Genomic DNA, 12997 nt, shown 5'->3' with positions numbered 1-12997 from the left:
GCTGTATTGAGAAAGGACCACTTTGTTGTTCTGACAGTCAGTCTGAAGGGAATGGTTGGCAACTAGAAGAACTTTTGATGTTACTCCCAACACTTTGAGAGTCTAATCATTCCCTAACCTTGACTGACCCCCAGTCTGACATTCCAAGAGGAGTCTGAATAAAAGCCCCAAAACTCTAAGAAAAGTAGGGAAATCTTTTCTCCAGAATTCCAATCTGTCCTTGTAAGTGTAATAATGCGTGCATACAAATATCAATCTTACACTATTGAGGGTACAAACACACAACTGCAAACACACACACAAAGGCCCCAGACAAAGCAGTGGGCCTGGCTCAGGGCTCGATGGCGGCTGGCCTGACTGGCGCTCAACCAGACTGGCAGGTGGTCAGGGGCTCAGCGGAGGCCCGGGCATCATTACGTGTGAGTGGCTTCCTCTCTCTTGCACCTCTCCAAACGAAGGCGTTGGAGAGCTCAGACAAGCGCAGAGAGGGGGGCTAACTGCCACTGAGGTGCATGTTTGCTTTGGCTTATTATTAATTACTGTGCTGCAGGCAGCAAAGCCTCTGTGTCTGCGGCCACTTCATCAGTCAAACACACTCGTGCTCCAGTGAGCTGCCGGGACGCTGGACGGGTGGTGCTACTCACTGCTCTCCGGTTTGGCTGCCCTCTGGTAGAACTTGAGCTCGGAGAACAGGGGGCCATTCTCATGGTACTCCTGCACATAGAAGCATATTATTACCAGTTTCATTATAATGCGGTAAAGAAGCACAAGGCGAGACAAAAATGTCAAAACATGTCTTAACATTCATCACAAATTGGGGGTGTGAGAAGTTAGTGTCCCAACTAATAAGTATCAACCCACTTGTGTAAATAAAACTGGTTGTGCATTCTGTTCCTTTATAAAGCTGTCTCTGTTCTCACGTCCCTTAAATCAAAGATGGATGAATCAAATTCCTCGATGGTTCATGGCACCCCAACACATGGCACATCATTTTGATTCAACTAAGTAAACAGAGAACCACTTCTCTCATTCCTTTGTTTCCCCTTCCCTGAAAACAAGGGCGTAAATACAAGTAAACACTAAGTACTCAACACAACACAATACTCTTTGATAGAATGAGAGAGACAAATGACCTTGCATACAAATCTAAGTGCAATTACTTGTACATTTAATAGTTGTAGAGTGAGTCAGAAGCCATTAACAGCTTTACGTGCAATTTATTTTTTGAGAACTTACAGTAGTTCATGGTCTATGTAGGAACATTAAAAATAGATTTGGATTTTTGAAGACTATCCTCAAAAGGTTTCATTCAAACTTGAATTTGAATAGGGCCAGTTAAAAAAATGCAGTCCTCCAGCAAAAAGTTGAACCAGACTCAACTTTTGCTGCAATGGCAATCAAAACTTGAGCAATCAAATACGTTTAAAGTCACATTCCTGGCTGTATACTTCATCATGCAACATCAACAGCGAATTTTTGCTGTTTACCTGGCAATCATAGCTTTTCTGTGGTTGTAAAATCCTGTCTCAGTGTAATACAAATCACTGGCCCTTTTTACACCTGGTATTAACATGTGTCCTTGGTGAGCAGATCACAAGTGGACAGCTCTAAATACAGGTGTGGATGCACCAAATGCGTCCTCAGTGGATCTTGAGATCCTATTGCTCTAATCATATTCAGAGGTGGTCTGGGCTGCATAGGGCCACATTCTTTCAGAAGTGTGTATGCTCATGTATCCTGGGCCACACTGAAGGGCTGCCGACTCAGATGACGTACTTGCTTATTGACTACCAGCCAGTAGTAGCGGCTTGGGCTTGGCGATGTGGACAAAAATTCATATCCCGGTTTTTCAGGCTAAATGGTGATACACAATATATATCCTAGTATTTTCTACTATGTGGGCTACATGTTCAGTTGCAAACTGATCCACAGCTAAAGTCCCCTGTTGTTTTTGCTGCATGTGTTTTTCCACAGCAGGGCAGGTAAAAGAAGTTTACCTGTTGGAGGTGAGCTGTTTGCAGAGGTGCAGTAAGAGCCTGTTGTCTGCAGCTCTTCATCAACATCTCAATGTGGCTGTTTCTGATTTTACTCTTCCTCCCTGCCATATTATTAGACTTGTCTTAACTGAAAAAGAGCCATTATTAAAGTTGCGCAAATTCATTAATAAACATTTTAATTCTTAAATATAAAAGTTCCCTGTTAATTTGTTACGTAAAAACTTTTATTGTGAAGCAGCAAAATAAGGAAATGTTGAGTTTTCGAGCAACAGCTTCACACAGCTTCTAATACTGAGGATAGTGAACATAAACAGTAAAATAAAGCAGATATCTAAAGTAAAAACAGGACACAGGAGAGAAGCTAAACTCCAAACCACAGAGATTCAGTTAGAAGCTACAAAAGAACTGAGAGCTGAACACACAGAGACTTTTAAAGACACCTTTCTCTCTGGTCTCCTGCAGACAGAGGTTTTAAAGACACCTTTCTCTCTGGTCTCCTGCAGACAGAGGTGAGTAGAGTCTCACACGCGGCTTGTTTGGGGGGTAGAAATGGGGTGGTCGGGGGTTGGCTGCAATCAGCAAGAGGCCACCGCCACCAGCTTAAGGGCGGGTGGCCCGGCTTTTGGACATACTCCGGAGAAGGAGTTGCTGCGCAGCTCTGCGTGGCATCGCACGTCTAAACTGATAACAGAAACAGAAATCGCCACGGTATGGCTTACTGGACGTGGCTAAAAGTTACAGAGCAAAAAGGCCCACAGTACTGTAGGTGTGATGCTGCGGTAACTTTAGGCCTGTCGCGATATGCAGTAAGTCAGTTAACTGCACGGTAAATTAAAAGGGAGACGGTAAATTTTCCAGCCGCGATTAATTGCCATTTTCATGCGTGTTTGTTTTCCTCGTCTCTCTCCACCAAAGAGACTGGACAGCAAGAGCGTTCACTGCCGTGCATCGTCTGGCAGCCAGGTGAGTTGGTTCAATAGCGTAATGAACGGAGGGAAAGCTCTTGTCATCGAGTGTCTTTGTCTCTGTGGGGGAGGCGGGGCTATGGACTGCACACACACTGTGATCTTCGTGAGGAGGAGACGAGGTGGAGAAAAAAAACAGAGAGTTGAGCGTAAAGGCCCAGACACACCAAGCCGACAGTCGGCCGTCGACCAAAGTCGGGCCGTCGGTGAGCGTCTGTCGGCCTAGTTTTTGCGGTGTGTCCCGCACCGTCGGCACTTCAATGTCGATGGCTTTTCGGCCGATTGAGCATGTTGAGTCGGCAGCGGAGCTCGTCGGTGAGAGAGATCACTCTGATTGGCTGTTCGGATTTTATTTCCTCGCCCCTGTAGCGAGTGAATCTGCCCGTAGTGAAACTGGGGCTAACAGGTGCTTCCTCCTCAGGCTCCACTTCACTCAGCTGCCGGACAGACCCGCTGCATCTTCCCACTTTAACCTGAATAACAAACCGGAGCGTTAGCCGCAGCATGGCCGGAGGGAAGCACAGCCAGTTAGCCTCCGCTAGTCTCTGAGCTAGCCCCGGCTCTCCGTTTGGATCCAACTGGAGCACCGAGCGCTGGTTTGTTATTCAGGTTAAAGTGGGAAGAAGCAGCGGGTTTAATCGGGCAGCTGAGTGAAGTGGGGCCTGCGGAGGAAACACCGGGACCATCTGAATGTAATAGTCTGTGGAGGTGCTGCGGTGCTCTGCTGCACAGATAGGAAACCCCTCGGCTGACAGGATGTACCACTCTCTCACTCCGCTCTCTCTCATGCAGGCGCAGAACGTACGTGCTACTTGGCTGTCGGATGTAGTCCGTGTAGTGTGTTCAAATGCAACTGACACAGGGCGACGTGAGGCGACGTGAGGCGACGTAGACGATACAACAGTTGACTTTCGTCGCCGCTAGTTCTTTGATGTCGGTTTGGTGTGTCCACACCTTTAGAGAAAGACAGGGAACTTGTTCCTAAACCAAATGCCACGGCCCCTGTGTGGGAGTATATTGGATTTAAACCAAATGACAGAGGGGAGCCCAGCAATTTGACGAGCCAGTGTGCCGGGTTTGTTCTAAAACCATCTCAACAAAAAGAGCGAATACGACCAACTTAACTGCACACCTGAGAGTGAGACTGAGAGTCTATTTTTTTGTATTTATTTATTTATTTCAATATTTATAAGTTATTTCAGATATTTAAATGTTCTTTTTTGCATTCCTAAATATTCTTGTTAAATAAATGTTTATTTCTCTTTAAAAGGGTGTACTTGCATCAATATGCCTTTATTATCATTATATAAGTTTAAAAAATGGTCTAAAAACAGCAAAATTACAACAATAATAAAAATGGTCTTAAAAAGCACAAAATTACGCAATATTATCGCAATAATTTCTGACTCAATTAATCACCCAGCAAAATTTGTTATCGTGACAGGCCTATGTAACTTTAATCATCTCACAGACTGATTTAGCGTAGCTTGTGTCGCACTATTGACTAATTAACAGACAGATTAAACAGAGGAGCAGCTCTGTGTCTCTCTCAGTATTAATGGAGAACCTGTGAGTGAGTGAGGGGGGCGGAGCTGTGCAGAGAGTGTGAGGGAGGAGAGATGAACACTGGTATGCGTTATGTGGTGCAACTTGATCTTTTATCGATATATACGATATTGTCTAAATCTATATCTTGCTTGAAAACATATATCAATATATTGTAAAAAAACGATATACTGCCCAGCCCTAGTAGCGACTGTACCCCAGAGGCACTCTCATCTCATTAGGGTTGTAACAATCCATCGATGCGGATTGATATATCGATTTAATGATCAATGATCCAATATCATTGATGCAAAGTGAAAACATCTATCAATATCGTCATCTTTCACATAGTCTTTTATTTTGAAAGTCTGTGTCACTGTCAAACAGCGGCAGGCAGATAGCAAGCAGCCAAGAGAAAGATGATGAGGATAACGTTATTTACTTGGGAATAAATCAGCGTATGTAAACAATGATGTTACGAGATAAAACACAATGTAATGTTACCTGCCTGGACGAGCGTCTCACTCCACTAACTTCTTGCTCTAGCAACATTAGCTGTTCTGTTTCAACACTGTTCGGCTGAAAAAACATGCATAAAGGCTGAAATTCAACTGTGCTGTTCTGTCAGGAGATGCAGTGACTTAAACCACCGGTGAGTAAGAAAAATAATAACGTTACATGTAATTTGTTAAGCTATGAGTAGAGGAAAAAAAGTCAGCTAGGCGCTAGGCTAATTTTTGCAATGTAAACATGCTTAAGCTAATAATGGGTGATTGACAAAAAACTGTTGTTTTGTCTCTGAACCTTGACAGTTATTACTGAGCTGAATGTGATACTTTTGTTGAATGATTTTGTTGTTAATCCATGTCTTATGGCTGTTTGGAGAAGTTTTGCTTCAGGTCTTTATGCCAGATATTCCTGATGTTTTATGAAAAAGACGATGGTTTGGGTTAAAATGAAAAGATTTCTTCCACAAAGGTCTCTCTGGCAGAAAGCCCTGAAGGTTAACTTATCCCATTTGCTGTTTTACTTGTGTTAGTGGAGTCAGTTCATGTGAACTTTACTGCATTTATTATTCATGTGTTGTTTATGTGTTTTATGGCCCAAAGTAAAAAAGAATGGTGCAGCAGTGTCTTCTGTAACAGACTGCATTAAATAGGCATTTAATATTTAATATCAATCGCAGACCCCTGAATCTTATCGACTCGGAATTGTATTGTAGCAGACTTTGTAATATTGGAAAATATCGTATCTTTGTCCAAAGAAGCGATATAATAGCGTATCGTGATGAAACTTTACACCCCGATTCAACATCTGCACGATTAGCGCAAGCCAACACCGCAGCAGCTATGGAACGGTAGCCTGGCGTTGCCAGACCCAATTTGCAAAACGCGAATGGGTCTGGACACGGAGTGTACATTTCCTCTATTCCCGAGGGGCGGTATCAACGGCTGTCACTCAAAGTGCCCCTTCACACAACTGGAAAGACGGAAAACCAATCAGAGTAAACGAAACGTGTGACGTAGGCTAGCACAACACCACTGCAAACAGACCAGCAAGCTGCAGCGGAGATGAGCTGTGATGATGTCTGGGAAAGAGTGTTGCCGTCTTTGCGGATTTCCTCCTCACTGTGGACTTTGTTGAATGGCTGTGATTCCCAGCTTGGTCGCTTCCCTGACCTGCTCCTCCATGAGAGCAACTACCGGAGAAATAACTATAGCCACTGGGTTTTCACTGAGTCCCATCTTTTTCCCAATCAACGGAGCCAGTTGGTAAATTAAACTTTTACCAAACCCCGTAGGAAGGACGGCAAACACATCCCTTTTTTCAACAAAAGCTTTCAGTGCAGCCGTTTGTTCTGCTTTTAAAGAAAATGTACATTCCAGTTTGTTCAACACATTTACCATCGCAGTTTCAAAATCAGTAGCCATGTTGGTTGTTTACGAAATGCATTCACTCCGCTCCTTGTCCCTCCTATTCTGATGACGTGCCCGCCCCAAAGTAATAAACGGTTGTGATTGGCCCGGTAAGCTTTAACTGATGCTAGAGTGCGCCTTAATGATTGCATGGCCAGACTGATCTGCGGAGCGAAATAGAATATGAGCTCATGAGATCAGGATGGTTTCACCAGGCTAGTGAAACGGTCCCAACAAGTCACACTTGACAGTTAAACAGCTCGAGTCTGTTGTTAAACGCATTAATAACCTTTAGTTAGCAGTCATTTGATGCTAACACTTTGCTCTGTCGCTGTGTGTGTATAGCACAACAAACCACCCGCCGGTTAAAAAAAACACAAGGTATATGGCCTTCGCAAATAGAAATGATGTTCTGTGTTCATTTGCCTGTAGTAGGGGGGGAAGTGAGATCTGATCACAAGTGGTCAATAGAGATGCATTTTGGGATGAATTCTAGTGCCAGGTGTTAGGATTACCTAAAATGCATGTTAATACCAGGTGTAAATAAGTTCACTGTGAAGCATTTTGGTGTCTGATACTCAAACTGAACTTGCTAAAGCAAACTAAGCCCCCTGCATTTTTTTTTTTTTTAAAGATATTTTTTTGGGCATTTTTTGCCTTTAATGCACAGGACAGTAAGTATGAAGGGGGAGAGAGAGAGGGGATGACATGCAGCAAAGGGCCACGAGCTGGATTCGAACCCGGGCCGCTGCGGCAACAGCCTTGTACATGGGGCGCCTGCTCTACCACTAAGCCACCGACGCCCCGCCCCCTGCATTTTTTAAACACAGGTCTGTTTTTAGTCTGAACTCCTGCTTTCTTAACCTGGGATTATTTTATTTCTCTAAGATTTTCTTCTTCTTCTTCTTTTTTTTTTTTTTTTTTTTTACTTTTTAGCATTAAATTCCATCTTTTCGTTGTACTGGGATCTGTTACCACGCTGATATATGAAGGTAGAGTAACACAAAGAAGAAGAGAGGGAACTGCTGCAAATGTTGAAGCCTCACATTAGCATTAGCTAAACTTAAATATCACTTGCACAAGAAGGTGTATATGATATATATTTTACATTTTAATCCAAACATACTCTAAGGCCTGAAATTAACCTGCCACTGCAGTGTCACTCTGTACTCTCTGCCATCATTTGCCTTCTTGCGTGAAGGGTTCACATATTGAAGGCTACACCAAACCAGTTAATCGGAGGAGGAAGTGGACATTTTAATCCACTAACAAGTGACTAATGCATCTGTGCCAGCTCAGGACACTTTTCCGTCCCTAAACAGAACCACCACACTTATTTAAGTTCCATTTTGCAGTGTTGTCAAAAGTTATTTTGGTTATCATTTGCTGCACGTTTCTCACACGCAGTGTCAGAAATTAGCAAGGGCCACGGGCCATTTGGCCCGCAATTTATCCAAGAATGCCCCCAAAAACCATGTTCCGGGGGCCAAAATTGCCCCCAAGTTTTCGAAACAACTATATGTATTTATATTTTTAACAGTATTACAATCTGACATTACAGTATAATTTTATTTTCATTAAATTAATTTACCGTCACGTCTACAACTCATTTTCCAGACATAATCAACGAGATTGCACTGATTACGTTAGAGTAATCTGACAGAGAAGGGGAGGGGGCTTTGCTGTACCATAAGTATAAACTAACCATTTCTTGGGTGATCTGTGTCTACACAATGACAAATTAATGAAAAATTAAGGTAGAATGAATGTTAAATTTTAAATTAACTTACTTCCAGGATTGCATCTAAGGAATTTATAGTAATTTGGCCTTTTTAACAGTAAAAGTAACTGTAATGTGGTGAAACATTAGTACTGCTATCAGTAGATTAATGGTTAAATCATCACATTTAAACTGGTTGAATTATAGGAAATCTGAGTGATATTTTGCAACCATAACTTTATGTAACCCATTATTTATTTCATTTATAGTGGTTTCTACTGAAGAGTGAATACACAATCTTAGTTGGTTTTGCTTTTCATGTGCTTATTGTTAGAAGATAATAACAATTTTTTGATGGCCCCCAAACATTTTGAAAATGCCCCCATTTTTTAGACCGTGGGGGCCAAAATTGCCCCCAAAATATTTTGTTAATTTCATACCCTGCTCACACGCCTTTTCATAGTGACTCTAAACTAAATCACGTGATGTTTGGTGAAGCTGAAACTAAAAAGGCAGATATGCCAATTAGCTGAAAACAATTTTTATATGCATTATTGTCTGGAACCATGGTAACACCTGATTCTGCTTCCAGTACAGAGTGCAGTAAGAAGAGCATTTTGTAGTATATACTATATAGTTTTATTGTGTACTTTAAAGGGGACATATTGTGTTTTTCTGTATTTTGCGTCTTATATAGAGTGTTACAGTATTGGATGTTCGTATTTAATGTGGCCAAAGTTTCAAATGATGTGGTAAACACATGTAGGAGAATCCCTGTGAGCAAAAACCTAAGGTTTCCTACTGTTATGAACACTAAGTTTCCAACAGTTTTTTCTACTCTGGCCACAGTATGACATAATAGTGTGTGGTGAGGTTAAAGTGTTTTTTGACCATTAAAGTATGTAAATATGTTCTAGTAGAAACCTTAAATACATGAATAAACATGAAATGAGTTACACTGATCATCTTTAAGGTGGATAGGTTGTCTGTGTGCAGCACAAATGTACTCACCAATTTTATGACGAAGTCAGTGTCTGCTGAGACAGGTCTGGCCACATCATTGGAGGCTTTAGGACAACAGGAGACAGTGAGAAAAGATCAGACAAAACGCAAGCTTCAAAGTTGTGATAAAATATGTTAAGTGTTAACTCTTGGATTAGATCAGACCTTTGGACCTTTTATCTAAGACCAGGGAAAATAATAACAAAATGCTGTGTTGAGCACTAATGGATTTGTAAATGTTGAGACTTATTACTGATTGGATGGGTCTTCATAGATTAGAGGGGTAGGAAACTGATATGAAGTACGTGATAAACTGAAGAATTCAAATTCTTGCAGCAATCTGATCTGTGAACAGCTTTCACAACTGAAAGAAAACAGACCTATCAGGATGTGTGTCCAAAACATAATGTGTGTATCTGTGTGTAAAAACAAAATAAGTTATTCTGCTTGTCTGCATGCATGTACATACTTATGTGACAGCATCACTGATCAGGGTGTGTACTGTGCCTGTGTTTCATCAGACAGTGTTCTCATTACCTAGATAGATCAGCCCACAGCCACCTTGACCAATGATTTTCCCCAGCCTCCATTGCTTCTTCTCTGTGTCGGTCAGTATGAAGCCCTCTGGCAGGGGCTTGGGTAATGCCCTCTTTTTTGGCGGTGCCATGACAACTGCACAAATTTCAGGAAGTGTGTGTAAGAAAATATTAGAAAAATACTATTTACATACTAGGGAAATATATAAAAGTGATTAGCATGACATTTTCTAGTGTGGCTGGGATCCATAACCACAGAACATAACTGTAAGCCTCTGAGGTACTTTGACTCAGTCTAATATAATGGTCTGGCTGGTACAAAATTGCCCTGTACCAATGCTGCCACTTTTCTAGTGTTACACAATTTAAAGGCAGCTTTAGAAATCTGACATAAGATTGCTAATTAGCGTAAGCACAGTACACACTGTAGATGTTAGCTGCCTGGTCTTTTATCAAGCTGCGTTATTGTCCAGTGTGAGGGACAGTATTTTATCTTACTGGATGTAGCTAGTTTTCCTCATTATTAACTGTTAACGTTACGTGAATGTCTGGTATGTCCAGATGGCTATACACTTACTTTGCAGTTGTCTGTTTAGTTTAATTACAAGATACACAAGAGTTACAACAGATAAAGCTGGACAGTTGAATATAACAACAACCGAAAACCGTTAGCTTAACACACTGCAGTCAGACGAGACTGATCAGTTACGGATTTAAACAACTCTGGTGGCTAAAAGGCAACGTTAGGACAACGTACATAGCAACGACTAGCGGCTAACTTAGCTAATAAGTACCTCTTTTATATGACTTAGCTATTAACTGTTACATGCTAAAATATGCACCAACCTCCGAGGATAGTCCAAGCCCTACGTCGTTAGTTGAGCCTTTTGTGTAGAAATATTTCCATAAACTGTCGTAATGAATACTTTATCATGACTCTCTTTCTGAACTATTCGGCATTCCTTCATAAGATGTTCCTCAATTATCAGCTACAGAAACAGAAACAAAATCACACCACTTCCTGAAAGTTGTCCCTCCCGCTACGCCGCACAGCCAATGGCACGCCAGGGAAACTTTCTCCAGATAGCCAATAGTGAAACAGCAGAGGCGGGAATAAGCAACATGCTGACAATTCAATTGGCTGTACATGTATTTTATCAGTTTAAGTGACAACTCTTTTTGTCAAATCATAAATTATAAATGAAAACCTTATACCTTCATCTGCTGTTTGACTTTGTAAAATTTACAGCTTAGAATTTGTCAGAGATTTTTGACAGATAGAAAATCTATGAACAAGAGCAACATAAAGTGTTCATCACCTGGTAAGCACTGTTTACACGAAGGAAGATTAACAATATGATATTACTCTTTCTCATCCAGGTCATCAACATGCATGTAAAGACCTATGGTAAAGACAGCTGAAATAAGGCAGCTAAACAAAAACAGACAGGACGGACTGATATAATCTTATAAAATCATGATACCAATATATCAAAATACACTGATTTCAAATGTGGGAATCGTTACACCTCAGGGATTCATGAAATAAATCTGAAGAGTCACAAAATAGTTCTATTTTTTTCAATTGCATTTTTCTTGTGGAATACTATCACATAAAATCCTTTAATTGAAACAATCAGAGAGGAAGAATCATTGGTTTGACTGTACACATTTCAGGTCCATGTCAACTTGTGATGACATGTAACAGGTAAACATCAATTTATGTAAGGAGTCAAAAGCAAAGAAAAAGATGCAAACCAATGCCATATTGTATAGGAAAGCCATACAGTAGACGCGGCAAACATAACCAACAATCAGACCTGCTGTTTGCTGGATAAATATTATGTTACCTTAGATAGTGGCTACTTCAATGCAATTCAAAAATAATTCAAAATGGTCAATTCAAAATATTATTTAATTTGTAGGAATTTGTAAAAGTCTCTCAACCTAAGAAGAGCACATTGTGCTTGGTTTTTCAGACAGTGAAAATGGATGTAGTATTTGGGGAATTTTCTTGGATTCTGGCTTTAGCTGGATCCAATTGTGTTTGAGGGTTTTCTTTTCTTTTTCATTCCTCACATGCTCTAACCCAATCCTTGAATATGGTTGGTGCCTATTGTACTGTATTTGATCACTGATTATTGACTACCATGAGTCACAAGAAGATTCAGAAGGACACACCTGTTGCTGTTCATGTGAAGAGGGAACATTCATTCATTCATTCATCTTCTAACCGCTTCATCCTCTTGAGGGTCGCGGGGGGGCTGGAGCCTATCCCAGCTGACATCGGGCGAGAGGCAGGGTACACCCTGGACAGGTCGCCAGACTATCGCAGGGCTGACACATAGAGACAAACAACCATTCACGCTCACATTCACACCTATGGACAATTTAGAGTTACCAATTAACCTAGTCCCCAATCTGCATGTCTTTGGACTGTGGGAGGAAGCCGGAGTGCCCGGAGAGAACGCTGACATGGGGAGAACATGCAAACTCCGCACAGAAGGGCTCCCACACCCGGGATCGAACCGGCAACCCTCTTGCTGTGAGGCGAGAGTGCTAACCACCACACCACCATGCTGCCCAGAGGGAACATGAAGAAGCCAAAGTTCTAAATGTGTTTTTCACTCAGAGTTTTGTAAAACTAATGAAATAACAAATAAACACAACATAGATTTCTGGTGTGCACTGGAATTCCTGTGCTTATACTGCTGCATAGAGGTGTGGACTCCAGTCACATGACTTGGACTCAAGTCACAACTTTCATGACATAAGTCTCAGCTTAACAAAATCAAACAAAGACTTGCAACTCGACTTGGACTTCAACACCAATGAGTCATGACTTCACTTGGACGTGAGCCTTTTGACTTAAAAATACGTGATACCTTTCCCCACACCTAAATATTAAAAAGTATTTTAAAAGTTTGCCACAAATCAATTTATTTCCCTTCATTACCTGAACAAACTAATGTTAACATTAATTGTTTTATTCCATTAACACATAAAACATTACCCATGCAACAACATATAATATCACTTAAAAAAAAGAATAGTCTTACAGAAAATGTCTTACAAATTTTGAAAGAGAAAGTTCTCGATGTTTTATCAATATGTGATGAGCTGAATACAAGAAGACAGGACAGAAACATGCAAAATTCATTCCGTTGTGGTGTCTGTTAATGCTATATGTTGTGAATGTACAACGTCAGCACTGCTTTTTTATGACTAAGTTCAGTCATGTTTGTTTTAACAAATAAATAAAAAAGCACCAATGAAGCTGGTAAGTTGGTAAAGAGGCCATTTTGACTTATTTAAG

At 41.1% G+C, this 12997-nt stretch overlaps 1 protein-coding gene across 2 annotated transcripts in view; it reads right to left on the bottom strand.

The window, feature by feature from the left end:
• The window catches only part of LOC126406587 (serine/threonine-protein kinase VRK1-like), a 38396-nt gene extending 27708 nt beyond the window's left edge, over positions 1–10688 (bottom strand). For both annotated transcript variants that reach the window (XR_007571722.1, XM_050070949.1), the window contains exons 1-4: positions 10528–10688; positions 9683–9817; positions 9155–9210; positions 645–714 (exon numbers count right to left, since the gene is read on the bottom strand). Coding sequence is in view for 1 of the 2 variants with exons in the window: in XM_050070949.1 (XP_049926906.1) it covers positions 645–714; positions 9155–9210; positions 9683–9812 (256 nt within the window). In the remaining variant the exon portion in view is untranslated. The remainder of the gene's footprint in view (positions 1–644; positions 715–9154; positions 9211–9682; positions 9818–10527) is intronic.
• Between the last annotated feature and the right edge of the window lie 2309 nt (positions 10689–12997).

This window comes from Epinephelus moara, chromosome 19, assembly GCF_006386435.1.
Source record: "Epinephelus moara isolate mb chromosome 19, YSFRI_EMoa_1.0, whole genome shotgun sequence".
Classification (NCBI taxonomy): Eukaryota; Metazoa; Chordata; class Actinopteri; order Perciformes; family Serranidae; genus Epinephelus; species Epinephelus moara.
The sequence above is the reverse complement of the archived record's forward strand: the minus strand, read 5'-3'. Positions and strand labels throughout refer to the sequence as shown.